The 26,722-nt window shown below is 53.4% G+C and overlaps 16 protein-coding genes across 16 annotated transcripts; 6 read left to right on the top strand and 10 right to left on the bottom strand.

Moving 5' to 3' along the window:
* Nucleotides 1-90: 90 nt before the first annotated feature.
* On the bottom strand, nucleotides 91-1,160 carry KL911_001254 (uncharacterized protein; the record flags this gene model as incomplete). The annotated part of the gene is made up of 2 exons (XM_043196192.1): nucleotides 91-895; nucleotides 976-1,160. 2 exons carry the CDS (start codon nucleotides 1,158-1,160, stop codon nucleotides 91-93), a joined length of 990 nt encoding a protein of 329 aa, XP_043055827.1.
* A 79-nt stretch (nucleotides 1,161-1,239) lies between these two features.
* KL911_001255 (uncharacterized protein) lies at nucleotides 1,240-2,583 on the bottom strand (the record flags this gene model as incomplete). The annotated part of the gene is made up of 1 exon (XM_043196193.1): nucleotides 1,240-2,583. One exon carries the CDS (start codon nucleotides 2,581-2,583, stop codon nucleotides 1,240-1,242), a length of 1,344 nt encoding a protein of 447 aa, XP_043055828.1.
* Nucleotides 2,584-2,700: 117 nt separating this feature from the next.
* Nucleotides 2,701-4,392, top strand: KL911_001256 (uncharacterized protein; the record flags this gene model as incomplete). Its single annotated transcript, XM_043196194.1, has 1 exon — nucleotides 2,701-4,392. One exon carries the CDS (start codon nucleotides 2,701-2,703, stop codon nucleotides 4,390-4,392), a length of 1,692 nt encoding a protein of 563 aa, XP_043055829.1.
* Nucleotides 4,393-4,723: 331 nt separating this feature from the next.
* On the top strand, nucleotides 4,724-11,140 carry KL911_001257 (uncharacterized protein; the record flags this gene model as incomplete). The annotated part of the gene is made up of 1 exon (XM_043196195.1): nucleotides 4,724-11,140. The coding sequence occupies one exon, from the start codon at nucleotides 4,724-4,726 to the stop codon at nucleotides 11,138-11,140; it is 6,417 nt and encodes a 2,138-aa protein (XP_043055830.1).
* Nucleotides 11,141-11,267: 127 nt separating this feature from the next.
* KL911_001258 (uncharacterized protein) lies at nucleotides 11,268-12,731 on the top strand (the record flags this gene model as incomplete). The annotated part of the gene is made up of 1 exon (XM_043196196.1): nucleotides 11,268-12,731. One exon carries the CDS (start codon nucleotides 11,268-11,270, stop codon nucleotides 12,729-12,731), a length of 1,464 nt encoding a protein of 487 aa, XP_043055831.1.
* Nucleotides 12,732-12,820: 89 nt separating this feature from the next.
* On the top strand, nucleotides 12,821-14,203 carry KL911_001259 (uncharacterized protein; the record flags this gene model as incomplete). The annotated part of the gene is made up of 1 exon (XM_043196197.1): nucleotides 12,821-14,203. The coding sequence occupies one exon, from the start codon at nucleotides 12,821-12,823 to the stop codon at nucleotides 14,201-14,203; it is 1,383 nt and encodes a 460-aa protein (XP_043055832.1).
* Nucleotides 14,204-14,248: 45 nt separating this feature from the next.
* Nucleotides 14,249-16,057, bottom strand: KL911_001260 (uncharacterized protein; the record flags this gene model as incomplete). The annotated part of the gene is made up of 1 exon (XM_043196199.1): nucleotides 14,249-16,057. One exon carries the CDS (start codon nucleotides 16,055-16,057, stop codon nucleotides 14,249-14,251), a length of 1,809 nt encoding a protein of 602 aa, XP_043055833.1.
* Nucleotides 16,058-16,210: 153 nt separating this feature from the next.
* On the top strand, nucleotides 16,211-17,569 carry KL911_001261 (uncharacterized protein; the record flags this gene model as incomplete). Its single annotated transcript, XM_043196200.1, has 1 exon — nucleotides 16,211-17,569. One exon carries the CDS (start codon nucleotides 16,211-16,213, stop codon nucleotides 17,567-17,569), a length of 1,359 nt encoding a protein of 452 aa, XP_043055834.1.
* An 18-nt stretch (nucleotides 17,570-17,587) lies between these two features.
* On the bottom strand, nucleotides 17,588-19,249 carry KL911_001262 (uncharacterized protein; the record flags this gene model as incomplete). The annotated part of the gene is made up of 1 exon (XM_043196201.1): nucleotides 17,588-19,249. The coding sequence occupies one exon, from the start codon at nucleotides 19,247-19,249 to the stop codon at nucleotides 17,588-17,590; it is 1,662 nt and encodes a 553-aa protein (XP_043055835.1).
* A 107-nt stretch (nucleotides 19,250-19,356) lies between these two features.
* KL911_001263 (uncharacterized protein) lies at nucleotides 19,357-20,511 on the bottom strand (the record flags this gene model as incomplete). The annotated part of the gene is made up of 1 exon (XM_043196202.1): nucleotides 19,357-20,511. The coding sequence occupies one exon, from the start codon at nucleotides 20,509-20,511 to the stop codon at nucleotides 19,357-19,359; it is 1,155 nt and encodes a 384-aa protein (XP_043055836.1).
* A 68-nt stretch (nucleotides 20,512-20,579) lies between these two features.
* KL911_001264 (uncharacterized protein) lies at nucleotides 20,580-21,527 on the bottom strand (the record flags this gene model as incomplete). Its single annotated transcript, XM_043196203.1, has 1 exon — nucleotides 20,580-21,527. The coding sequence occupies one exon, from the start codon at nucleotides 21,525-21,527 to the stop codon at nucleotides 20,580-20,582; it is 948 nt and encodes a 315-aa protein (XP_043055837.1).
* A 48-nt stretch (nucleotides 21,528-21,575) lies between these two features.
* KL911_001265 (uncharacterized protein) lies at nucleotides 21,576-22,089 on the top strand (the record flags this gene model as incomplete). The annotated part of the gene is made up of 2 exons (XM_043196204.1): nucleotides 21,576-21,625; nucleotides 21,702-22,089. The coding sequence occupies 2 exons, from the start codon at nucleotides 21,576-21,578 to the stop codon at nucleotides 22,087-22,089; spliced, it is 438 nt and encodes a 145-aa protein (XP_043055838.1).
* Nucleotides 22,090-22,234: 145 nt separating this feature from the next.
* On the bottom strand, nucleotides 22,235-22,501 carry KL911_001266 (uncharacterized protein; the record flags this gene model as incomplete). Its single annotated transcript, XM_043196205.1, has 1 exon — nucleotides 22,235-22,501. The coding sequence occupies one exon, from the start codon at nucleotides 22,499-22,501 to the stop codon at nucleotides 22,235-22,237; it is 267 nt and encodes an 88-aa protein (XP_043055839.1).
* Nucleotides 22,502-22,735: 234 nt separating this feature from the next.
* KL911_001267 (uncharacterized protein) lies at nucleotides 22,736-23,950 on the bottom strand (the record flags this gene model as incomplete). Its single annotated transcript, XM_043196206.1, has 1 exon — nucleotides 22,736-23,950. The coding sequence occupies one exon, from the start codon at nucleotides 23,948-23,950 to the stop codon at nucleotides 22,736-22,738; it is 1,215 nt and encodes a 404-aa protein (XP_043055840.1).
* Nucleotides 23,951-24,118: 168 nt separating this feature from the next.
* Nucleotides 24,119-24,955, bottom strand: KL911_001268 (uncharacterized protein; the record flags this gene model as incomplete). Its single annotated transcript, XM_043196207.1, has 1 exon — nucleotides 24,119-24,955. The coding sequence occupies one exon, from the start codon at nucleotides 24,953-24,955 to the stop codon at nucleotides 24,119-24,121; it is 837 nt and encodes a 278-aa protein (XP_043055841.1).
* Nucleotides 24,956-25,174: 219 nt separating this feature from the next.
* KL911_001269 (uncharacterized protein) lies at nucleotides 25,175-26,679 on the bottom strand (the record flags this gene model as incomplete). The annotated part of the gene is made up of 2 exons (XM_043196208.1): nucleotides 25,175-25,868; nucleotides 26,066-26,679. The coding sequence occupies 2 exons, from the start codon at nucleotides 26,677-26,679 to the stop codon at nucleotides 25,175-25,177; spliced, it is 1,308 nt and encodes a 435-aa protein (XP_043055842.1).
* Nucleotides 26,680-26,722: the final 43 nt, after the last annotated feature.

Below are 26,722 nucleotides of genomic sequence, written 5' to 3' on the forward strand. Positions count from 1 at the left end.
AATTTTTGGCGCAGCTTTTGGTAGACAGATTTCAAATCCTGGTAGCCAAAACAGCCTATCCAAACAATCGCACTGGTGTAGGCTGCGTAGTCAAAGAAGATGTTTGCGAGTCTCTGGGTGCCGAAATGGATCGGCCCGAGCAGCTCGTACGCGGTCTCGTTGAGCTGGAGCTCCGGAGTGAGCAGCTGTGTTGTTGGATACAGTGACCCGTTTGAGAGCAGAAGCCTGTTGTCCATCAGCCCCAGGGAGTATTTTCCCTGGTCGTACCATTTGCAGAAGGGCAGAAATGCCCAGCACAGAGCGGCAAACCCCAGGAACTGCATCACGATCGTCCAGTACGGGCTCAGCATCACCGAAGACGAGATGTTGCTCCAGTCGAGCGAGATGTTCAGAAACCCGAGTCCGCCGAGGCCTGAGCCCCAGAAATTCAGCACCGCGTTGTGAGGAGCCATGAAGCACAGTATCGCGACCGACGACGTCAACGGGAAGATGAACTCGGGGAAAAACTGCCACGCAAACAGCGAAGCAAGCCCGACTATGAACACGCGCATCTGCGAGCTCGAGTGGCTGCCAGCATGTTCCTGGGCCTTGAACAGCGAGGTCTGCATCAACGCCTTGGGCCACACAAACTGTGGCTCGTACAGCACAAAGTTCCTCGCTATGGCTCCAAAAGAGTAGCCCGTCCAGACAATGCTGTACATGAAGACCAGGGCCACGAAAGGATGCACTTTGCGGTCGTAGTAGATCTCCGACAGTGACAGGCCGGCCGTTCCCTGGTTGCCGGTGGCGCCCGAGGCCGCCGTCAGCGTGACCAGAACAGACTCCTTGATGGACCAGGGGCCAGGATTGAGACTGAACCGGAATCCCAGCAGGTTCACGGTTTTTCGCGGCAGGACTTTTGCCAGCCACCTGCCCGCCGGGTCAGACAGAAACTGCACAAATAAAATGCTGTAGGGAGCGCTCGTGGTCCGGTACGAATTTAGCGTGTCGACAAACGCTCCCGGGATGACAAATACGATGCTCAGCAGAAAGTAGCGGAACGTCAGGTACAGGGGCCGATCGCTGGACGGCGAATTCAGCGCCAGCGTCTCTGCGACGGTGTCCGGGATCTCGCGGAGGTCGTCCGGCTCCGACTCGTCGCGGACGCTGCCGTATCTCATAGATTCTAAGTACTCTTGTCTTATCTGGAGGTGAAATTTCGAACTAAAAAAATACACACCTCTGCACCACGACACCGCGTCACAGCATCACGACACCAACACCGCTCCTACTCACTGGGTCCAGCTCCTTGGTCTCCGGGTCGATTCCGCCCTTGATCGGGAACGCCTTGTAGTTGAACAGGTAGAAGTTGAGAAACGCGTCGCCGTTTCCAAACTTGAGATCTTTCAGGAACAGAGTGTTGTCCTGAGACGTGAGAGCATTAAAAACGTCGATTTTCAAATTCTTGGTCACAACCAACGCGTCGCCGATCAGAGAGCTCAGACGCTTTGCCAGCACGGCGTCGTCCTTACCGTCGAGACCGGCATCGGTGGCGTAGTAAAACAAGTACGCCACGTTCAACCGGTCGTACTTGGAGTTGTTCAGGACGGTGAATGGTAGCAGGTAGAACGAGAAAAAGTCGGTGATCTTGCCGTCCTGCTCAACCACATACGAGACAATAACCTTATCCTTGTCCTCGAGGTCCCGCTGGGTATCTGGGCCGCAGAGCCAATGAACTAGCTCGTCTTTTGTGAACTCCTGCACCAGGTCGTATTTGGCTTGGAATTTATTGTAGAGCTCCAGAACCTGGGCTGCGTCCTCAGGAACCATTTTTCTGAGCCCTGGAGTCTTTGTGCTGGACGGAAGAGCGTACTTGGCAATCATCTGCGATTTGGTGACTCCCGCAGGAAGCGACGAAAACCCGACCTCGTACAGTTTCTCCCAGTTCAACGGACGGTGTGTGTATCTGCAGGTGGACACCGGCGTGGGCAGGACGGCGCCCGACGTGTACAGGGCCTGCCAGATGTCGTTTTTGTTGACTCTGCGGGTAATTTCCTTGATCAGCACCGGCGCCAGTCTCTTGGACCGCAGTTTTTTGTGGATGCACAAGAAGTTGATCTCCACGCTGGGCACCTTATTATTCCGGACGCGCAAGAGCGAAGGAATGCCGCTGATGAACGCCACGAGCTTGCCGGTCGACCTGACACGCACCCCGACGTGATATTCGTGTCTCCATCCCGGTGGTTTCAAAGCCCACTCGAAGAACCGCGAACTGTACGCAAACCGGAACGTAGCGTCCTGATCCTCCACGTAATGTTCGTACAACAGCGACTCGACTTGCTTCATTTCGTCCTCCTTGTTGAGATCGATGGTCACCCACTCAAAATCGTTCAGCAGAGGACTTGGCTCGTCAGGAATGTCAGCTGGGGTCTTGAGCGAGTCGATCGGGCCTTCCTTGTCGATTTTCTCGTCGAACTTCGCAACCGGCTGTGTTTTCCAGAACTTGTAGTCCTTCATGTCCTTTCTCTGCTTTTCAGTGAGCTCCTCGCCCATTGCGAGCTTTTTCAGCAGATACTCGATGGTTTTTTCGTCTGGAGGTGCCATTTTGTCTAGTATGGAATTATCGAAATATGGAAACGACGTGCCAGGGTAACAGTCGAATTATGCATGAATTTTTTTTTTTTTTTCTGAATATAAAAAATTTAATACAGCTCGAAAACCATGATTTCTGCCTCATGCTGGGTGCCCCGAGGCTATGCCTCCGAGTTCCCCGAGAAATACGAACTCACAGACGAGGAGATGAATAGAATTGAGCAGATGGCCAACCTGCAGATCTCCGAGGCCCAGGCAGACCTCGACGAAACCAAGGAGCCCGATGGAAACGCTCTCAAGTCGCAGATAGAGATCGACGACGACCTCAAAGAATATGATCTAGAACACTACGACGATGACCCCGTGGACGAAATCACGGGAGAGCCGATCACCATGTTCCCTGGTCTTTCGAACACCGCCGCATCGTATGCTAAAATAGTCAATGAGGACGACGATATGGGAGAAGGCGAAGAAGAGCACTACTTGACTCTGCCTACAGAAAAAGAGGAAGCTGAGGAAAAAGCAGAACTACAAGTGTACCCCACAGACAACTTGGTGTTGGCCACGCGGACTGAGGACGACATCTCGTACCTGGATGTGTATATATATGACGACGGAGCAGGAGCTCCCTACGGGGCAGAGGAAGAGGAAGGGGACAAGTTTGATGCTGACGTTGCGAACGGCATGGTGAGGGAGAACAACCTGTACATCCACCACGACCTGATGCTGCCATCGTTCCCCCTGTGTGTCGAATGGCTGAGCTACAAGCCGTACGGCGCCAACGAGCAGTCGAATATTGGCAACTTTGCTGCCATCGGCACCTTTGAGCCGCAGATCGAGATCTGGAACCTGGACAGCATCGACAAGGCGTTCCCGGACGCCATCTTGGGCGACGTCGAGTCCGAAACCAAGAAAAAGAAGAAGAAGGCCAAGAAAAGACAGCTTCCCGACAGACACACCGACGCCGTTTTGTCTCTGGCGCACAACAAGCTGTACAGAAACGTTCTGGCGTCCACGTCGGCGGACGGGACGGTGAAACTGTGGGACTTGACGAGTTGCGCGGTCGCACGCTCTCTGGACAGCGTTCACGGGGGCAAGCACGTTTCGTCGTCGCAGTGGCTTGACGAGGAGTCGGACAGCAGCAACGGGTCGATTTTGCTGACCGGTGGCTACGACTCTGCGTGCTGTATCAGCGACGTGCGGGTTGCAGACGAGAAAAGCATGTCGAGACGCTATAAGCTGGGCAACAGCGAGGAGGTGGAGTGCGTGAGGTGGAGCGCGGACTCGGCGACTTTCTTCGCCGGCTCGGACGCCGGCAACGTTTACTGTTTCGACGCGAGGGCCGAGTCGAAGCCGCTGTGGACGCTGCACGCGCACGACTCGGGCATCTCGACGCTGGAGGCCAACAAGTTCATGAGCAACATGCTTGTGACGGGCGCAATGGGCGAGCAGGTCGTGAAGCTGTGGAAGCTGGACAGCGAGCAGACGTCTGTGCGCGGCCCGTCGATGGTGCTGAGCCGCGACTTTGACTGCGGCAAGGTGCTGACGGCCAGCTTTGCGCCGGACATCGAGGTTGCGGGAAACCTTGTTGTGGGCGGGTCGGGCTCGGGGCTCAAGATGTGGGACACTTTCAGCAACAAAAGCGTGCGCGCAGCGTTCAAAGAGCAGCTGGGCCGGCTGCAGCAACGGGCGCGGCAGGAGGCCAAGGCGGCGGGGCGGGCGTCGCGGATTGCGCGCAAATACACAGATAAATACGTCGAGAGCGTGATGGAGGCGGAACGAGGCGCCGACGAGGAGGAGGAGGAGGAGGAGGAGGAGTAACTAGAGGATCAGTAATTAGTCTAGAGTGAGTAGCTTATGCATTTTTCAGTGCTCTTTTTTTTTTTTTATGCTTCCCGCCTGGCACCAGCTCCCAGATTAAACTTGCCGGTTTCGTCACGGTGCAGAATCGCACAATGCATTAACTTTAGCCCCAACGTTATTGGCCAGAGATTGCGTGTGCATTATCTTGCCAGCTTTGTTCACCCGGTCCGGCAGGCTTGCCCGGTGGTCCCCGCTGGATCTGCGGAGTCGCATGTGGTATGTCACTGACGAAAAAATTTGCCCGGTCGACTATTTTATTGTCGCTGGATCCGTATTCTTTTTTCTCAGCATGGTTTTGAAAAGCGATCAGCATCTGGAGTACGAGCCGGCCGACGGCGACGTGCCAGAGGCCTACTCGGTGTACAACTACGACGAGGTCCCGGAAAACAAAACGTGGGCCTCCACCATCCCTACCTCCAAGGGTCTGTACGACCCAGCGTACGAGAAGGACAACTGCGGAGTGGGCTTTGCGTGCCACATCAAGGGCAAGCCCTCGCACAAGATCATCTCGGACGCTCGCTACCTGCTCTGCAACATGACCCATCGAGGAGCTGTGGGCTCGGACGCGCGGGACGGAGACGGTGCCGGTGTGATGACGTCGATTCCGCACAAGTTCATGGCGCGGGAGTTCGAGTACCACTGCTCGATCGAGCTGCCGCCCAGCGGACAGTACGCGGTGGGGAACCTCTTCTTCAAGAAGGACGAGGACGTGTTCCGGAAGTCCAAGAGCACGTTCGAGAACATCGCCGCCAGCCTCGGCCTCAGGGTGCTCGGCTGGAGGCACGTGCCGGTCGACTCGTCGATCCTGGGCCCGGCAGCGTCGTCGAGAGAGCCGCTGATTCTGCAGCCTCTGGTGGTTCTCGAGGAGGTGTACGGCTCCGGAAGCAAGCCCAAGGCTGTGTACTCGGCGGAGGAGTTCGAGTCCAAGTTCGAGAAGACGTTTGAGAAAAAGCTGTACATTCTGAGAAAACAGTCCACCCACACGATCGGCCTGCACAACTGGTTCTACATCTGCTCGCTGACAAACAAGAACATCGTCTACAAGGGCCAGCTCGTCCCTGCCCAGGTGTACTCATACTACCACGACCTCGTGAACGCCGACTACGAGTGCCACTTCGCTCTTGTCCACTCGCGGTTCTCCACAAACACTTTCCCGTCCTGGGACCGCGCCCAGCCTCTCAGATGGGCCGCCCACAACGGTGAGATCAACACCCTCAGAGGCAACAAGAACTGGATGCGCGCCAGAGAGGGCGTGATGCAGTCCAAGCTGTTTGGCGACGAGCTCGAGAAACTGTACCCGATCATCGAGGAGGGCGGTTCTGACTCTGCCGCGCTCGACAACGTGCTGGAGCTGCTCGTCATCAACGGCATTCTGTCTCTTCCGGAGGCCGTCATGATGCTGGTTCCAGAAGCCTGGCAGAACAACGAGCACATGGACTACAAGAAAAAGGCCTTCTACGAGTGGGCCGCCTGCCTGATGGAGCCATGGGACGGGCCTGCGCTCTTCACGTTCGCCGACGGCAGATTCTGCGGCGCCAACCTGGACAGAAACGGTCTGAGACCGTGCAGGTACTACGTCACCGACGACAACAGGATGATCTGCGCGTCTGAGGTCGGCGTGATCCCGATCGAGACGAACAAGATCGTCGAGAAGGGCAGGCTGCAGCCGGGAAGAATGCTGCTTGTGGACACCAAGGAGGGCAGAATCGTCGACGACAGAGAGCTGAAGAAGCAGGTCGCTTCGAGATTCGACTTCAAGGCATGGATCACGTCCAACATGATCACCATGCCGGAGCTGACCACCAAGCTGCAGAACAAGAACCTGGACCTGAGCACGCCGATCGATCTGACTCTGAAATTCCAGGAAGACCCCCGTCTGCTTGCGTTTGGCTACACACAGGAACAGGTGGGTGCGCTGCTGGGCCCAATGGGAGCCGGCGGAAAGGAGGCTCTGGGGTCCATGGGCAACGACGCTGCCCTTGCCTGTCTGGCAGAGCAGCCAAGACTGATGTTCGACTACTTCAGGCAGCTGTTTGCGCAGGTCACGAACCCCCCTATCGACCCGATCAGAGAGAAAATCGTCATGTCGCTGGAGTGCTACATTGGGCCACAGGGCAACCTTTTGGAGATGAACGCGGGCCAATGCAACAGACTGCTGATGCCGTCTCCAGTGCTGCTTAGCGACGAGCTCAGGGCGCTGAAGGAGATCAACAAGGTCTACCCTAAATGGTCGGTTGCCAATATAGACATCACGTTCGACAAGTCGGAGAGTTTGACCGGATACACCGATGCCCTGGACAGAATCTGTCAGGAGGCCACTCAGGCCATTGTCGACGACCACCAGATCATCATTCTTTCCGACAGAAGGACTAGTGCCGACAGAATTCCTGTGAGCTCGCTGATCGCCTGCGGTGCTGTCCACCACCACCTGGTGAGACAGAAACAGCGTGCCAAGGTTGCTCTCATCCTGGAAACCGCCGAGGCCAGAGAAGTCCACCACATCTGCTGTCTGGTTGGTTACGGTGCAGATGCCATCAACCCGTACCTGGCCATGGAGACGTTGGTCAAGCTGAATCGCGAGAACCTTCTGGCCGGCGACCTGACGGACAAGCAGGTGCTGGAGAACTATAAGCACGCCATTGACGACGGCTTGCTCAAGGTGATGTCCAAGATGGGTATTTCGACGTTGGCCTCGTACAAGGGTGCGCAGATCTTTGAGGCGCTTGGTGTCGACAACTCTGTGATTGACAGATGTTTTGCCGGTACGGCCTCGAGAATCAAAGGTATCACCTTTGAGTACATTGCACAGGACGCCTTCTCGATGCACGAAAAGGGATTCCCGTCCAGAGATACCGTGCTGCCAAAGGGTCTTCCGGAGTCTGGAGAGTACCACTGGAGAGACGGCGGCGACGCCCACGTGAACGAGCCGGCTGCCGTTGCCAACATCCAGGATGCCGTCAGAAACAAGAACGAGAAGGCGTACGATGCCTACTCGAAGAAAGAGTACGACGCCATCAAGAACTGCACGCTCAGAGGGCTTCTGGACTTTGATTTTGCCAACTCGACGCCCGTTCCGATCGACCAGGTCGAGCCTTGGACAGAGATCGTGAGGAGATTCTGCACCGGCGCCATGTCGTACGGCTCCATCTCGATGGAGGCCCACTCCACGCTGGCCGTCGCCATGAACAGACTGGGCGGAAAGTCGAACACGGGAGAGGGCGGTGAAGACGTCGAGAGATCCAAACCTTCGGATAACGGCGACTCCATGAGATCTGCTATCAAGCAGGTGGCCTCGGGAAGGTTTGGCGTGACCTCGTACTATCTGTCTGACTCGGACGAGCTGCAAATCAAAATGGCCCAGGGAGCTAAGCCTGGTGAGGGAGGAGAGCTTCCGGGATACAAGGTGTCCAACAGCATTGCCAAGACGAGACACTCCACAGCCGGTGTTGGTCTGATTTCTCCGCCACCGCACCACGACATCTACTCGATCGAGGACCTGAAACAGCTCATCTACGACCTCAAGTGCGCCAACCCGAGAGCCCGAGTGTCTGTCAAGCTGGTTTCGGAGGTTGGTGTCGGAATCATAGCCTCTGGTGTCGCCAAGGCCAAGGCGGACCATATTCTCATTTCCGGACACGACGGTGGTACAGGTGCGGCCAGATGGACCGGTATCAAGTACGCCGGCCTGCCGTGGGAGCTGGGTCTTGCCGAGACTCACCAGACTCTGGTTTTGAACGATCTCAGAGGAAGAGTCACTGTGCAAACTGACGGCCAGCTCAAGACCGGAAGAGACATCGCCATTGCCTGTTTGCTCGGTGCCGAGGAGTGGGGCTTTGCCACGGCCCCATTGATCTCCATGGGCTGTGTTTTCAACAGAAAGTGCCACACCAACACCTGTCCCGTCGGCATTGCCACGCAGGACCCTGTGCTGAGAAAGCAGTTCAAGGGAACGCCCGAGCACGTGATCAACTTTTTCTACTATGTGTCGAACGAGCTGCGGGGCATCATGGCCAAGCTTGGGTTCCGGACGATCGACGAGATGGTGGGCAGAACGGAGAAGCTGTACGTGAGGGACGACCTGAGAACCACCAAGAACGCCAACATCGACCTGTCGCCAATCCTGACGCCGGCTCACACCATCAGACCCGGCGTTGCTACCAGGTGTGTCAAGAAGCAGGACCACAGACTGCACGTGAGACTGGACAACAAGCTGATCGACGAGTCCGAGGTGACGCTCGACAAGGGACTACCGGTCACCATCGAAGCCGAGGCCATCAACACCGACAGGTCTATTGGTACCACGCTGTCGTACAGATGTTCCAAGAGGTTTGGTCCGTCGGGTCTGCCACATGACACGATTCACGTGAACATCCGAGGCTCTGCGGGCCAGTCGTTCGGTGCGTTCCTCGCGGCCGGTATCACGCTCGAGCTCGAAGGAGACTGTAACGACTACGTCGGAAAGGGTCTTTCTGGCGGCAGACTGATCGTGTATCCGCCAAAGGACTCCAAGTTCAAGGCCGAGGAGAACATCATCATTGGTAACACCTGTCTGTACGGTGCCACGTCCGGCACTGCGTTCTTCAGAGGTATCGCTGCCGAGAGATTCGCCGTGAGAAACTCTGGTGCCACAGCCATTGTGGAAGGAACCGGAGACCACGGTTGCGAGTACATGACCGGAGGAAGAGTGGTTGTTCTTGGGTCTGTGGGCCGCAACTTTGCCGCTGGAATGTCTGGCGGTATTGCGTACGTGCTGAACATGGCGCAGGACTTTGAGGAGAAGGTCAACAAGGAGATGGTGGAGTTGAGCACGATCACCGATCCGTCGGAGATCGCTTTCCTGAGGGGCCTGATTGAGGACCACAGACACTTCACTGGTTCTGAGATTGCCGACAGAATCCTGACCAACTTCAACAGATTCCTGTCGCGGTTCGTCAAGGTTCTTCCTGTCGACTACAAGAGGGTGCTGGAGGAGGAGGCCCGGAAACAGGAGGAGCTGAAGAAGAAAGAGGCCTCGTCCTACTTCTCGACCATCAAGGAAGATCCGGAGGCAGACATCACGAACGGCGAGTTCTCGAGACCAAAGCCCAAGCGCGTGTCTGCTGCCAGTGCGGCCAAGGAACCGAAAGTGATGGATCTGGAGGACACGATCGTGGACATCAAGGCCGAGGAGACGAAGGCCGTGAAGCTTGACAAGCTCGGCGGGTTTGTTAAGTACAAGAGAAGAAACGAGCCTTACAGACCCGCCAAGACCAGAATAAACGACTGGAAAGAGCTGTCCAGCAGACTCACCAAGGAAGACCTCCACTACCAGACCGCCAGATGTATCGACTGTGGTATTCCGTTCTGCCAGAGCGACACGGGATGTCCGATCTCGAACGTGATTCCGAAATGGAACGAGCTGGTGTTCAAGGACAGATGGTACGACGCTCTGCAGAGACTGCTTATGACCAACAACTTCCCGGAGTTCACCTCGAAGATCTGTCCTGCTCCTTGCGAGGGAGCCTGCGTGGTGAACGTGTCCGGTAATGCTCCTGTTGGTATCAAGTCTATTGAGGCTGGAATTATTGACTATGGGTTCCAGCAGGGATGGATCAAGCCAGAGCCGCCTGCCTTCAGAACAGGTAAGAGCATTGCCATCATTGGTTCTGGTCCGTCGGGACTTGCCGCTGCTGACCAGCTGAACAAGGCGGGCCACACCGTCACCGTCTACGAGAGAGCAGACCGCCCAGGAGGGCTGCTGATGTACGGCATTCCAAACATGAAGCTCGACAAGGGCATTGTGAAGAGAAGAACCGACCTGATGGAGGCTGAGGGCGTCACGTTCGTTTGCAACACCACGATCGGCGAGGACATCACTGTCGACGAGCTGCAACACCAGAACGACGCCGTGCTGCTCTGTGTCGGCTCTACTATCCCTAGAGACCTCAAGATTCCAGGAAGAGAGCTGAAGAACATCGATTTCGCCATGACTCTGCTCAAGTCGAACACCCAGGCCCTGTTGGAGGACCACCTGGACGAGATCAGGGCCAAGATCGAGGGCAAGAATGTCGTGGTCATCGGTGGAGGTGACACCGGTAACGACTGTCTTGGTACTGCTACGCGTCACAAGGCCAAGTCTGTGATCAACTTTGAGCTTCTGCCTACTCCAAGCGAGGAAAGGGGCAAGGACAATCCATGGCCACAGTGGCCTCGTATTTTCCGCGTGGACTACGGACACGCCGAGGTCAGGGAGCACTACGGCAGAGACCCTCGAGAATACTGTATTCTGTCGAAGGAGTTTGTTGGCGACGAGGACGGAAACGTGAAGGGCATCAAAACCGTCAGAGTGGAGTGGAAGAGATCCGACTCGGGCGCCTGGCAAATGGCGGAGGTTCCAGGCTCGGAGGAGTTCTTCCCTGCAGAGGTGGTTTTGCTGTCCATGGGATTCGTTGGTCCTGAGGCTGATAGACTGGAGGTCTCGAAAACGCCACGCGGAACCGTGTCCACGACTGATCCTAACGGATACCAGGTTGAGGGCAAGGGTAACCTGTTTGCTGCCGGAGACTGTAGAAGAGGCCAGTCTCTGGTGGTCTGGGGTATCCAGGAGGGAAGACAGTGTGCCCGTGAAGTTGACCAGTTCTTGATGGGCGAGACTCGTCTTCCGGGCAATGGGTCGATCCAGAAGCGCAATTACAAGCTTTTGGAAGAGCTTGCTGCGAAAGTGTAATAACTAAGTTTACTGTTTGATTCGAGAAAGTAAAATTATTTTGTAAAAATAAATGAAAGGGATTTAATTTATTCATTAGTGTATTTCCATCCCCATACTTTTTTAGATTATCCAATTTCTCTCAAATATGAACGTTCGAGAATTTGGCAAGAACGGCGTGAAAATCATCTGTGTAGCGGACATCCGCGGCGAGCTATCGCTGCTCAACCAATTGGCGCGACAGTACCATGCGGACGTGATCATACACACAGGAAACTTTGGGTTTCTCGACGAAGGCAGTGTGCACAGAATCCATGAGTCTTATCTGCGGCACATCGTCGAGTTCTCGCCGTTGCTGTCTGAGGACCTCATTGTGGAGATCTCCAAGCTGTCGAAGGTGACAGGCGACTCTGTCGAGCACCTTTCGAGCGAGACCACCAACCTCAAGACGCTGCTGGAGAACCAGGAAATAAGCGAGCTGGGGCGCTTTTTGCGCGGCGAATTGAAGCTCGAAGTGCCCGTGTACACCATATGCGGGATGTGCGAGGACTCGCTTGTGGTCAACAAGTTCCGCTACGGTGTTTACAAGATCCCTAACCTGCATGTGATCGACGACGGAAACGTGTTTGGAATCACGACTCCCCAGGGACAACACATTCTTTTGGCCGGCATCGGCGGCTCCCTGTCGTACCACAAGCTTGTGCATCAGGGCTCGTCGCTCGAGCTGGCCGAGATTGTGGGCGAAGCGACTAATCTGGAAGACATCGAAAACTCGGACTATGTTCTTCCTATTAGCGGTGACCCGGGCAATATCTGGATCACGCTTCTGCAGCTGGGCAAGCTCATCTACACACTGACAGAATTCAGCGAACAGCACACTGAGTTTTACAACAAAGCGATCAAAATTTTTGTGACTCACCAGTCGCCCGCCAGAGAGCCGTTACTGGAGCATCTCTTAATTTTCTTCAAGATGGACTACTCGATTTCCAACTCGTTGCATTTCAAATATACCTCGTCGTACAACGAGCTTTCGATCAACCCCAGCTTTGAGAGCTTTAAGCTCAAGTTCAACGAGGCACGGTCGAAGATCGCCGTGATCTGGAAGAACGTCCAACAACGCTACGAAAAACTGCTCTTCAAGCTCAACGACCCGCTTATGATCGCCTGCACAGAACTAGCTCTGGAAGTGTTCGATAAAATCCCGATTTCGACCAAGGGTGTTGAAGATATCCTGCCCCTACAACTTTCGCAGTCGCTGACCAACACTGACGAGATGGACTCGTTTGGGTTGCAATCGAGACAACGAGAGCTGAACACCATCATTCGTCAGCTCAACGATCTGTATTACATATCTTTCCAGAACACCTGGCATTTCAACCTCTGCGATCTTAGTTATGGCTTCCTCACGCTGAACGTGGACGAGGGCCAGGTGCAGATGGAGTGCCATTCCAAGGGTTACAATTTCCGGTACAGGCTGCTGGAGGAGGAAGAGGATCCGGAGAAGATCAAAAGCTCTTCCTCGGCCAGCAACGTCACCAACGGCTCGCGAGGACGCGGACGCGGCCGCGGCAACGGACGGCCGCCCAGAGGACGCAGCTACCGCAAAGAATAAATGCCAAAAAAAATAAGGCTCCGCTTTATTTATTCACAATATAACATTTTTCTGTCGTACATTTATTTTTTGTTGGATTATTCTCATATATGAACTCTATCCAATTTCTGGCGAACACCGTGGATAAGGCGTTCAATCCCGCCTTCCCGCCGGACCAGAAGTCTCCAGGAGACATTGACGACTCGGACATTGTCACGAGACAGCTCGAGCCTCCGCTGCAATTCCAGAGGGAACAGCAGCCGGTGTTCGATGAGGAGGAGGAAAGCGAAGACCCGTCGTCTTTCAGCACTCTTTCAGGCATTCTGTTTTTTATCCCAAAGCATATCATCATCAACCCGGTCGCTCTCGTGCTTTACATCATCACATACCCTGTGAGGGCACTGATAGATGTGTTTGGCAAGAAAGAAGCAATCCAACAAACGACGCCCATTGCACAGCCCCCTGACACCAGCGCAGATCAGGTGCACACCCTACAACCGCAGCGCTCCCGTGAAGACCCTGCAACTCAGATCACCACCATAATGGAGGAAGACATAGAGTTCGAGCTGGATAAGAGCGAGGACCCGATCAAATCGCCAACGGGCCCGGTAGCCTCTACCAGCGCAATTCGACACCCACCTCAGCATCTACATAGCACAGAACGCAGGAAGATCACACGCCATAACAACCTCATGACGCCTCGGAAAAAGAAGTTCATCTTTCCCAAACTACTATTCAACTTCAACATCAACCATCCTCCAAACTTGCCACAGAAGACGCTCGTTCTTGATCTGGACGAAACCCTCATACACTCTCTCTCTAGACACAACTCGTCGATTCTTAATAAAAATAAAGGAACCACCATTGAGATTCGAATCAATAGTCAGTTGGCTACGCTATATCACATATATAAACGACCTTATGTGGACGAGTTTTTGTCGATCGTCCGCAACTGGTTCAACCTCGTTTGCTTCACCGCCTCCATCAAGGAGTACGCCGATCCGGTGATCAACTATCTAGAACAAGAGGTGATGCTCAAGGACAAAGGAGACATTTCGCAGAGAAAGCTGTTCAGCCAACGATTTTACCGAAACAGCTGTATCTTCACCGAAGGAAAGGGTTATGTTAAGGATCTCGGGGTTCTGACGGGCCACCAAAGAGAAAAAGCATCCACACCATCTTCCTCGCCGTATCCACCAGGAACAGATACTTCCAATGCGAACGTCAACTCTGTCAGAGACCGCTCTGCAAGCAGAACGAGAGGATCCTCCGTGGGGAGACCAACAACAGACCTCAGCAGGGTCATCATCATAGACAATTCGCCAATCAGCTACAGCTTTCACAAGAAAAACGGGATCATGATCGAGGGTTGGATCAACGATCCTGATGATTCCGAACTAATGAACCTGTTGCCTTTGTTGAACAGTCTCAGATTCACAAGCGATGTCAGAAACATCCTCGGGCTCAAGCTAGGCCAAGACGTTTTTGAGTAAGCCCCAAGGCCATGCTTTATGAGTAACGTAATAAATATATCACTTTCATGTCCCCTGTTGACCACCTCTCATTGGCTTCACAATCCTCAGGTTGAGTCCTATCCGATTTTTGGTAGACGGCCGCGTGCGCGATGAAATACTTGACTCGGAATTCTCCTTCTCACCTGATACCATCCGCTGTTTCAGTGATCTATGCGACGACACGCGTCCTTTCAGATGATTGAGTTTCTGCTCAAACATCTGTGCATCCTGCTCCACAAGCATCTCCTGCGCTTTCAGCTGTTGCTCTAACTCCTTGATCTTGTCGGTTTTCTGATTACTCATCTGTTGCAACGCCTGGATATCCTTTCTCAACTGTCTGTTCTGTCTCTCGATCTGCTCAATATGGTCGGAGAAATGCTCGATGGCCTTCTCCAAAGCCTCGAGTTTTGAAGTGCTCTCAACTGCCACATTTGCTTTGCTTTCAAGCTCCGCTATGTGAGCGTTTTTTTGTTCCAGCTCTCTGGTCAGGACCAATTGAGACGACTTCAGCATCATGATCGTATCGTTCAGTTTGGCCACTTCCTCCGAAGTGGTCTTCATGTTCATGAGCTCCTTGAACTTAGCCAGCTCTTCCTTCAGCTGTCCATTTTCCTCTTCCAGCTCCTGGTTCCGTGTCTCCAGCTTTTGTATTTTTCGATTGTTTTCTTCGTTGATTTTGGCTTGGTCAAAGAATCGTTTCTTCAGCTCGTTGTTGCTCAGTTCGCTATTAATATGGACGCTGTTTTTGATATATTTGGCTCGGGAGCCGAACCTGAGCGTGGAAAGCGTTTCTTGGTCATTGAGCGAAGAAGGCGAACAGTTGATAATTAGCGTGGTTCGGGAGTTTCCTCCGAGCGACTCCTGCAAAATGCGTGTGAGCTTGGAATCTCTGTAAGGGATATGCGTGGACTTGCCGTCCGTGAGAGAGTTTATGACATTGCCAAGCGCAGAGAGCGACGAGTTGATTTTCTTGGCCTCCTCTAACAGCTGCCCAGAGGCGCCTGTTTTGTCTATTTTTTCTGAGCCCGCCAGATCAACTAAAAACAAGTTACCTGTCTTGATTATGCCGTCCTCCAAATTCTTGGAGCTTAATCGAATTTGAAATATAGCGTGCGATCGTGAGCTCTGCTCGTTCATGTTCGTGGAACCAACGCTACGATTCTTATTCCCCTGGTCTAGAATAGTGTACACATCGTTGAGGTTTGACACATACAGAGTCTCCAAATTGCTCACGTAGACACCATCGACCTTGTTTTCATGGATTGCAAGCTTGGAATTGTTCTTTGGATTGAGCAAGTCCCGCAAGTTCTCGTTGTAGATCTCCAAGTACGAGACGCCAACCGTGTACTCGAGCGTCTTCGGTGAGTTCTCGATGCCTTGGAATATCTGCTCGAATATCCGCGGAGTCTGGCCTTTCTTTCTCTCGTCGTGCAAATCGCCCATCATTGTGTACGATTTTCCAGATCCAGTCTGGCCATAGCAGAGAACTGTTCCATTATAGCCCAGCGCGAGGTCGTCGGTGGTCTGTCTGACCGAATAATTGAAGATTTCTTCCTGCTCCGTGTCTTCGCTGAAAATACGGTCAAACGTGAAATTGCTGGTATTAGACGCCACAGTGACAGAGATGCTCTGGTTGTCTGAGTGGTATTCGACACAATTCGTGGCGCCGCTGGCCTTCTCCATCTCATTTTCGGGCCGGAACCGCACAATCACCTTTATATTGGTGTTATTAACATACTCTGGACCTAATTCGGGAGCCAGCAATCTATACTGCAGTTTGCTAGGCGACTTTGTCGGCGACAGGGATCTGGCGTTGGGAACTTTGTGGGACATCGAAGCGAGCAACTAGCAAAACTGTAGGTACACAGTGGAAAGGTAAATAAATGTTTTTGTTTATGAAACGCGACCAAGCGACCAGCCACATGTGGCGTGTAAATTCTGGAGAAATCAAAGTATTTTATTTCTCGTTGCCACATAGAATAGTTGATGTCCTCGCTAGCTGTGTCATACAACTTTCGGACATTCAAGTGCAAAGCTGGTCCTTCTAAAATTCTCAATGACGTTCTCATAGAAAGCTGCACGCACTTCAAGCTCGAGCCGAGCCAATTCGCTCTCAAGCACGGCAGCCAGCTGCTGGATCTGTCTTTGCCCTTGAGGCTGGCCAATCTGCCCCAGGGCTGCAAACTGGAACTTGTGAATGCACCACGGGACACGAAATCTACTGGAGGAGGCTCGGTTGTGATAAAACTACAAATAATGGCTCCAGAGGGCGATTCGACTTTTGTTCTGCCTCCGCCCTCCCAGTTGGTTAAGGAATGCGACAGCGATAAGAGCATTGAGGAGGTTTTGCAGGATTTTGAGAAAAGCCTGAATATACAACTGCTACACAGAGAGGCAATTGGAGAGTGCAAGTACACTTACGAACCAATTGTCCAGAGCATGAGTAAGACGATGACAGGAACGTCTGAGCTCAAGCACTCCCTGAGGTCGTTAGGTCTTGTCGGCGGAAATCACACGCTGAGGCTGAGATTCAAGGCTGAAAAACATGACGTATGCAAACCACATCTGACCGCGCGTACTGCCTCAGTTGAGGATAAAGGCGAGAGTCAGAGCTCCGAACACCAGGCAGCACTTTCCGAGGAAGAACCGTCGCTAGTGTCAGACTCCAACCCAATTCAAGTGTACGTCCCAAAAACAGAACACAGCGAAGACGAGCACGTTGATGAGTCCGTCTACGACATGTCTATTGAGCAGGCGAGACTCTACCAATCGCTGCTTGCCAAAAGAGCACATCCAAATAAACAGATGATGAGCAAAAGACAGCGCGAGCAGCTTGCTCCTGAAAAGCCGGCGGTGGAAGAGTGCATAATCAGGATCAAGTTCCCGGACTACACTCAAGTGCAACTTGTTATGCAGCCTGATCATACTCTAGGAGATCTTTATAATGTGCTCTCTTCAAAAATAGTTCACATGACGCAAGCCCAGAGAGAAAAGCCGCGTCCAGTATTTCAGCTGCATACAGCCTATCCTGGGCATCCGATCCTCACTAGCGCAGACGATTTCGAAAAAGAGCTCGTGAAAGACTGTCAATTTGCACACCGTTCGCTTCTCGTGTACCGGGACGACTTCAAACGCTCGCAGTACGTGAAAGACGAATACTTGGAGACTGCCAAGGGGTTGGACGAGCTGGAGGAGGTTAAAATCAGCAAGAAAGAAGCCGAGACGACGGAAACCGAAGCCAGTAAAGCCAGTACCGCACCGAAAGCTGAAACACCCGCGCCAACGCCGACTACTGCGCACAACACACGAAAAGTGCCAAAATGGTTCAAGATGGGGAAGAAATGAGATGTGTTAGACAATATATCATTCTCTTTTGAACTCCTCAAACAATTTGTCCATGTCCTCGAGCTCGACTCCTGTGGTTTCCGGATAGAACTTGTACACGACCACGCAGCTGATAAAACAGAAGGCACCGTATATCAAGTACAGCCGCCAGCTGATGAGGTCGAGAAGTTCAGGACTAAGCTCTCCAACAACAAACTTGCTGAACCAGTTGATGGAGGTGCCCAAGGACGCGCCAACAGAACGAGTATACGAGTCGGCGTATATCTCACTGGCATAGAGCCATGCCAATGGGCCCCAGGAGAATCCAAATGCAGCATTGTAAAGCACAATGAGAATGGCCACCATGATGGAGCCGAACTTGTTATTCAGAGCGCTCATGATCCCAGAGACGAACAGCGAACTGCCCATTAACAGTCCGCCTGCTATGAAGAGCCGTCTACGGCCTCCGATCCGAATGTTGTCAACCAGGAACCATGGGATAAGTGTAGATAGGAGATAAATAATGGCATTTATTCCGGTGATGACGAAGGCAGACTTTCCTTCGAAGCCCGCTTTCTCGAAAATCAGCGGAGCGTAGTAACTGACCAGGTTGATGCCATTGAACTGCGCGAAAAACAGAGACGACGCGCCGATGGTGATGACTCGACGGTTTTTCACGATCGTCCCGAGCCAGCTGCGTTGCTCGCGCTCAAGCTGCTTTTTCTCGCTCTCGATGGTGTGCTTGATGGCCAGGAACTCCTTTTTCGCCTTCTCGGGGTCCGGGTCGTCGTCGTTGAACAGCTTGAGGATCGCATAGCCCTCGTTGTCGCGGTCCGTGGCCAAAAGCCATCTAGGAGACTCCACTATGTAGAAGCCCCCGATAAGCAGCACGGCCCCCAAGAAAACCTGCACCAGGAGCGGCACTTTCCAAGCAAACGTGCCCGACAGAAACGAGCAGATGAAGTCCAGCCAGATGGACGACGCAAAGCCCAGGACGTTGCAACTGAACGTCATCGACGCGATCATACCACGCTGGTCGTTCGGAGAGCACTCGGATTGATACAGGTTGATGATGGAGCTCAGAAACCCGATTCCGGAGCCAGAGATGACCCTGCCAAACATCATGACCCAGATCTTCTCGAACGGAGCAAACGTCTGGAACAAGCCGCCGAAGCAAAACAGCAGAGCCCCCGTCAAAATCGTGTACTTGCGGCCCTTCGCGTCCGACACCTTGGGCACCAGCAGAGCAGAGAAGAGCGCGCTCAGCTCCAGCAGGGCTATCAAGGTTCCAATTTCTATGCTGCTTGGGTTGTCAAAATAGTTTAGAAACGATTTTTCTGTGATAATCAGCGACATGACGCCTTGCTCGAACCCGAACAAGTAGACTCCTATGGAGCTGAACAGAGACGTGAAATACAGCAGTCGCCGGCCCTTCAGACGGCTGTGGACGGTCGCGTCGAAATCCACGTGCGAGTAGAGCCCGGCCGTCGCCTGCGAGTCGCCCGAGTCCTGTCCATCGGATGGGTCCGCAAACACGTCCTCCTGGTGTTGCCATTGCTGTGCCTTGGACTCCGACTGCCCGTGTACATTTATCGGCTCAAGCGATATCGGATAAGTCTCCAGCGCGGTGCTGGTCTCCTCGGGCTCGAACGGGTTCTGCTGCGAAGGCCTGCTACTGAGCTTCTTGTAATTGCGCGACATAGTCAAATTACAATTTCGTTGTAAATATTCATGTGCAGAGGGGGGTACGTGATTGACCCGATGACATCATCTACAGAAAATAGTCGCGTCTGTCGACGCGTCGATCTCTAGCCCAGGCTGATCTCGTACAACACGAACGGCTCGTAGTCCTGGTCAACAAGCGAGGCGTACTCGTGGAGCCCCGCGTCGGCAACGAGATTGCCCTTCTTGTCCTTGGCAAACGCGTTGCCGCCGAGATAGCCAAATCTCTGGACGAGTTCGCGCTTGGATTTCGAGATGGCCTTGGCCGGCAGTCTCAGCAGGAACGAGTAGAAGTCCGGGGGCAGGCCGTATCTGAGGACGCTCTCGACAAAGGTTCTGAGGATTTTGATGTGTGCCCACGACGAGACGATTTCCGAGTACGCGCTTCTGGAGAGCCTGAGCAAGTCGTTCTTGAGCGTGTGTTCTTCCTTGGACGCCTCCTGGTACTCGTTTCTCATTTTTGCCATCACCTCCTCGGAGTAGTCGAAGTCTCTGGGGATCCATTTGGCGTCTCGGGCCTTGGACAAGAAGGCGGGCACGTATTTCTTGAACAGTGTGACGGAATAGAGGTAGTACTCGGAGTCCTGCGCTATCTGCTGTGCAGAGCGTGGAACAACAAACTCCACCAGCGTCTCGTACTGGTTGAGGAACTCGTCGTTGAGGCTCTTCGGAACAGCCAGAAGCACCGTCTGGAGATGTTCGGAGTCCAGCACGAAATGTTCCGCACGCACGATGTCGTGCAGCGACTTGACAGACAGGTCTCCGGTCTGTTTCCGCTGCGCGGCCACGAGATTCGACCTGGCCTGGTTGTAATTAGCGTAGGACGACCTCAGGTCATTGTCCACGTTCAATGCCTCGCTCGAGATCAAGTTGATGAGCTCCTCGATGGGTTTATCCAGTCTATATCTCGAGGTGTTCCAGCGGAAAGATTCCAAATACTGGTCCACGGATTTGCCGTCGATCTTCTGTTTCGCCACAAACTTGGCGTCGCCCTCGCCATAGATGCTTGCCATAATGTCCTGCACTTTGCCAATCGATCCGTACAGCTGCTGGTCGATTCTACCAAGCTCCTCGCTCTGGAGCACGAGCGAGTCGAGAGTGCCCACTTTGAAGCCTGGAAGCTGGTACTCAAACAGCTCGACGCTGCCGCCATTGATATATGTCTGCAGCCAGTCCTTGAGCGAGCGCTTGTCTGTCGACGTGCTCTTGGGAAGGGAAATTAGCAGGTAATTGGCGTCCATGCTGACAAGCTGTAAATAAAATGTTGCAGCAAACAAGCCGGGTAAAATTGTTTTTATGGAGTACTCTGCTACATCTGCTCGTCCAGCTCGAGGTCGGAGCTGGCATCTGCGGCCGGCGTTCTTTCCTCGCTGGCGGTCTGGGCTTCTGTCTCCAGGTCCATCGCGTCGTCCTCCGCGCCCTCTGTCTGCTCCGGCTCCGCTGCCTGGCCGTCTTTCTCTCCGGCTTCTTGCTCTTCCCGCTCTTCCTCCTCGTCTTCCTCCTCGTCTTCAGCTTCCTCCTCGTCTTCAACTTCCTCTTCTTCAAGCTCCTCCTCGTCCTCCTCGCGCAGCTCCTCCTTTACGTCGTCGATTGTTCGAAGTATTCTGGCCGTATCGTCCCTCACAAACTTCGTCAGCTCTGCTAACCGGTTCTGCCACTTCATGCTCATGCTCTGCAACACAGCCCGCTCGCGCTCGTAGTGCTTGTCATTCAGTTGCACCAGACGGAACTTCCTGACTTCCTCGTTTTTTAAGATCTCCTCCACACGGCTCACAACAGTCTCGTCTATCTGGTCGCTGAAATCCGACCTTGCGAACTGCAGCCTGATGTCAAGACCGCTCTTGCGCAGCCCGTTCAAAAACTCCTGGTCTTTTGTGTTCTCGTTGTCCAAGACCTGGTCAAGCTGTAGCTCGGGGATTTGCGCGATGAGCCTGCTGAACTCTGCAGCCAGACTCTCGTTCCTGAGCTTCTGGCCCTTGTACCGCTGGATCTTCATGTTGTTGAACTGATAGTGGCCTGAATGCAGCTTTTTCAGGTTCTCGTCGGCCAGCTTGTTGTACGCGCTCTTCACCTCGTTCTTGGCGTTGATTAGCTGAACATTGTCCAGAACGGCCTCTCTGTGAAAGGTGTTGAGCAGCTCGATGTCCGCGTCATCCAGTGCTCCTTTTTTCTTTAGATCCACCAAAGTGCTTAGCAGGTTTTGCGATTTGTCGAGAGACTCATTTAGCGTGGACCTATATCGCTCTAGATGCGCCATTGGCTAAATATTTTCAGTTTATTTATTGCAATTATTTTATTTTGCTTGATGTCCTACAAAGCTGTGGTGTTTGATCTGGATTACACGCTTTGGCGTAAGTGTGCGAGCTGTCTGTACTAACCTGGCGTGCTGGTGTGACACACATATTTCGTCTCCTCTGAAACTCCATAAAAGCAAGAAAAACACGGTGGTGGACAAGTACGGCTACGAGGTGACCCTGTATGAGGACGTGGTGCCTATTTTGGAATATCTGCGGTCCAAAAACATCAAGATATTCACCGCTTCGCGAACAGCAAGCCCGCCAACGGCAAAGAAGCTAATCAAGCTGTTCAACCTCGAGAAGTACATCGACGACAGCGAGTGGGGATGGGGATCAAAGAAAAACCATATATCGAAGCTTGCGGCCCGTCACAAGATCGCCCCGTCAGAAATGTGCCTTTTTGACGACGAATACAGAAACAAAGACGTGGAAGAGATTGGCGTCAAGTTCTGCTATCTGCCAAACGAAAAATTAACGTGGAGCGAATTTAATAAGCATATTAACCCGTCTCGTGAACACTAGATATACAACATATGTAACCACAATTAGACCTGTATGCCCTTGAGCGCCTTATACAGATTTAGCCTTATCAGCAAGGGCAATAAGGTCATCAAGAGTAGCACCTTCAGGAATAGGTATCGCTTTCTTATCAGTTAGCTGGACGCGGCTAGCTACTTACCTCTTTGAGGACCTCTTTGAGCTCCGTTTCGCTCAACTGGTTTTCTTGCACAACCACGGTCGAGTCTCCAATATTTTCTGCCGTTTCGGCAGACGAGTCTTGCTCGGATTCTTTCTTCTCGGTTGCGCTCTTCTTTTTCCACCAGGGTAATTTCTCCAGTAGGTGAGGATATGTAGTAACGACAAGCGACGCAGCCCCTATAAGCGCGACTGCGGAAGCGGTTGCGAGAGTAACATTCCTTCTGCGAGGAGCCATTTTTCGGACAAAAAAAAGGCGGATTTTGGTATTTATACGGGAAACCTTTTTCTCCTCCATATCAAGTAACTGAATCCAGCAACGCGATAACGCGACTCTGCACCGGCCAGGCGAATTAAAAAAAAAAAATAAAAAATAAGGCGCATAGAATTTACAAATATGGACTAAAAAAATAATAATTGTAGCTCGTTACAACATTCAAATAAAAGTTAGGCGTTCTCTCGTCCTTCAGTCTCAGTAGTTAACAAATATCACCTGCTGCTCCTCGTCGTCATCCTTGCCGTGCGACTTCCAGTATTTCTTCTGCTCCTTTCCGTAATGTTTCCAGTATTTCTTTTGGTCCTTTCCGTAATGTTTCCAGTACTTCTTTTGGTCCTTTCCATGTTGCTTCCAGTAGTCAGGGTCCTCATCCTCGGCCATTTCTTCGCATTCAGGCTCCTCGGCATCCTCTGGCTGATCACCATGAGACTTCCAGTATTTCTTCTGCTCCTTTCCGTAATGTTTCCAATACTTCTTTTGGTCTTTGCCGTAGTGCTTCCAGTAGTCAGGGTCTTCAACTTCGGCCAATTCCTCCAATTCTGGGTCCTCAGGCTGCTCAGGCTTGTCGCCGTGAGACTTCCAGTACTTCTTCTGGTCCTTGCCGTAATGTTTCCAGAATTTCTTCTGCTCCTTTCCGTGTTTCTTCCAGTCGTTATCGTCCTCGAAATCGCACTCCTCCTGCTCTCCGTCCTCTTCCTCCTGAAGACCGAAGAAGCGGGCAAAGGACTTAACGACGCGCGTGAGGTAATTGTTCTCCTGCTCTGGGAGCTCGAAAATCGAAGAGAGCTCCCGGGAAAGCTCCTCGTCGTCGAAAGTGGTAGCATTCAAGTACAGCTCGGCAGGGACCTCGCCGATGTAGGCGGCGTCACCAAAGCCACCAATGAGGTAGACCTCCTCGACCTGGAACTTGGCCCAGAAAGTGGAGTGGATTGGGGAGCCAGGGTACCAAGCTGGAGCATCGTGGTGTCTAAGAGCGAAACAAGTGTCCAATTCTGGGGATCCGGTGACAGGAACAAACGAGCCTTTCAAACTGACCCGTGGAGAGCCGGCAGGAGAACGAACTCTGCCTCCAATGTAGTGTGGGTTGACGTGATCATTGATTGGGTGGTCGCCGACTCTGACGGAGACAGAGACCTTGGAGCCGTCGTCGATATTTCTCTGGCTCGAGGAGATGTTGACAAGCAAGAAAATTGGCTCGCCATCATCCTGGCAATCGGCATAATATTCCATAAACGAAACAGGGACCCCATCCTTTTTTTGGATGGTGGCCAGATTTGCCAGAGATTCCCTGTTGACCAGTGTTCTGGCAACACGGGCGGCGGTCTCAACGTCGTGATAGCCCTTCTTAGGGACAGGCAGTGCGAAGCTGCCCAGAGCAAGCAGTAGCGAACTTAAGATAGTAGCTTTCATTGTGGGTTGGAAAATAGTAGAAATAAAATGGCCTATTTATATTTTTTTTCTTCACTTATCGGTCCACCGATTATTCGGCCGTCCGATAAAATACAGGGACCCGGCAGCGCGGTGAGAGAAAAAAATATTTCAGCCTTAGATACGCTTTATTCTTACAATGTCATACATTTAGAAAAGTAGTGCCAGGGCAGCAATTCCAACGGCTCCGGAGCTGACCATCAGCTTGGCAGCGCCGGCCTCGAAGTTCTCGATTGAGGAAGTGCCGTTCGAGCTTGGAGAAGAATAGGAAGCAACGGTAGCCGCGGAGGATGCGCCTGAGTAGGTAGACGTAGTGGTGACGTACTCGTTGGTAGTGGAGTAGTGGTTGTTTGTCACGGTAGACGTTGGGGTGGTGGTCTCGTCCACGTAGGTGACGCCCTCGGAAGAAGAAGAGGTGTAGACGGTGTTCCACGAGTCCTTCGAAGAGCTTCCAGCTGGAGCTGGGGAGGTGGTAGCGGCGGTAGCAGGGGTGGAAGCCGGGGTCGTTTCACAGGGACAGACAGCTGGGACAGAACTGTATGGAGCGTAGGTGGTCACAACGGTCTGGCTGCCCTGAAGGGTGACCGTCTCGGCGGTCTGGACGTACAGGGTCTGGACGCCCTCGGAGCTGGAGGCAGCGGTGCCTGGAGTAGGCTGGGCGGCGGCAGAGCTCTCTGCACACGTGGTCAGGGTATCTGTGGCCAGGCTGGTGACGGTGGTGTCCTGCTCCACGGTGGATGTGGAGACGGCGGACGAGGTAGCTGGGGTCTGAGCCGTGGTCTGAGCCGTGGTCTGAGCCGTGGTCTGGGCAGTGGTCTGAGCCGTGGTCTGGGCAGTGGTCTGGGCAGAAGTGGCTGGTGCCGTCTCAGCAGTGGTTTCCACAGTCTGGGCCTGGACCTGGCCGTCGCCGATCTGGTTGACGATCTCGTCGGCCGCGGTGGCCAGGGAAGCAAGGATGGAAGCGAGCACGATCTTGGACAATTGCATAATGAATGACTAGAGTGAGAGAGTTTGGAAAACGAAAGTTCCCACAGGGCCTGGTTTATATAGTCATGCGTGTGGGAATGCGTTGGAACGTGCGGTGGCATTCTCGCGCGCACACGCTAAGGGGTGCCTGCTGGGTCTGAGAAAATGTCACAATGGTGCACCGCGTCGTGTTCGTTACGTAAGCATTCCGTGCAGAAGCAGCGACGAGGTGAAAAAATTTCAGCCTGGATGGAGGCGGCGCTGCTGAACGAGTACCAGATCGCGCACCTGGTGTACCACAGGGACTCGAAGCAGCACCGGTCGTCGCTGTGGTGGAAGCATTTCAGCATCCTGCACCGGCGACTGCGCACGGTGCTGCAGCTTTGCATCGATATCGAGGAGATCACGGGCAGGAGACAGCTGTCGTCGCTCAAGTTCACGAGATCGCATTTCCCCAAATTCCACAAGCGCACGCTGAGCGCCTCGCAGGCGGCGCAGCTGGTGCAGCGAAAAAATCAGCAGCTCCAGGCTGTGATAAAATATCTGCTGCACCGCATTCTGCCTACGTGCTACTACAGATTCTACGCCGTGATCGAGCTGGGCCAGTATCTGGCTCTTGGCTTCACGCTGATGGGTCTTGTCGCCAAGACGCGCGCGATCCTGCTGCAGATGCGCTCTGCGCCGGTCCCGGAGCCAGATCCCGAGCCGCAGCCCGTGCAGGAGGAAGAAGTTGGGGAACTGATCGCCCCTGCAGAGGTTGTCAACGCAAGCCTCGAGGAGCCGAGGAACGAAAACAGGAAGAAGCGCAAAAAGACGCGCAAGACGATCGACGATATATTTGGCGTCTAGACACCGCCCAGCCTGTCGGCGGCCCATCTCGGCAGCACAAAGCTGGCGCTGTGGATCGCCGCGTTGTAGTACCGGAACAGCTGCGCTTCGCGGTCACGTGACACGGTCCTGTGCGGCACAGACACCCTGAGGTCTGGGTTTTTCGAGCAGCACATGAGCGCGATCTGTCCGGAGGTGTATGTAGGGATAGTGCAATAGCAGCATTCGGTCACCGCAAACACCTGGCTGCAGATGTCCCGCAGACTCTTGAGCTTGTCGATGTTGAGCCATATGTTCTCGGACGCCATCGAGATGACCATTCCGTTGGCGTTGAGCGCGTTGTAGAGCAGCTCGAAGTACTGTTTCTGGAAGAACGCCTCCGCAGGGCCGTCTGGGTCCGACGAGTCCGTGATAATGACGTCGTATTTGTCCGCTTCGTCCCTGGCTGCTGTATTTTTCAGATACTCGAAACCGTCTGCCAGAACCACCTGCACTTTCTCGTGCGACAGCGACTTGGCCATGTTAGGCAGGTACTTTTTCGACAGGTTGATGACCGACTCGTCGATCTCGACCAGGGTGGCCCGTTCGACGCAATCGTGCTTCAGCACCTCTCTGAGAACTCCGCCGTCTCCGCCGCCGATAACCAGCACCTTCTTCGGGTTGGGGTGCGCAAACAGCGGCACGTGCGTGATCATCTCCTGGTACGCAAACTCGTCGCGCTCGGTGACCTGGATTATGCCGTCCAGGACGAGGACGTTGCCGAAGTCTGTGGACCTGAACACCAGCACGTCCTGGAACTTGGACTTTTCCGCGTGCAGAATCTCGGCGACCCTGAGACGCATGGCCTGGCCGGGAAACGCCTCCTCGTTCTCCTCTCTGAACCAGCCGTCCTTGATCAACGGGTGGGTAAGTGGCATTTTGGTAGAAGCTCTGATACCGTATCGGGGTGCCAAAAAAATT

This window comes from Ogataea haglerorum (assembly GCF_019207285.1).
Source record: "Ogataea haglerorum isolate 81-453-3 chromosome Unknown 81-453-3_NODE_3_length_672639_cov_96.912891, whole genome shotgun sequence".
NCBI lineage: Eukaryota > Fungi > Ascomycota > Pichiomycetes > Pichiales > Pichiaceae > Ogataea > Ogataea haglerorum.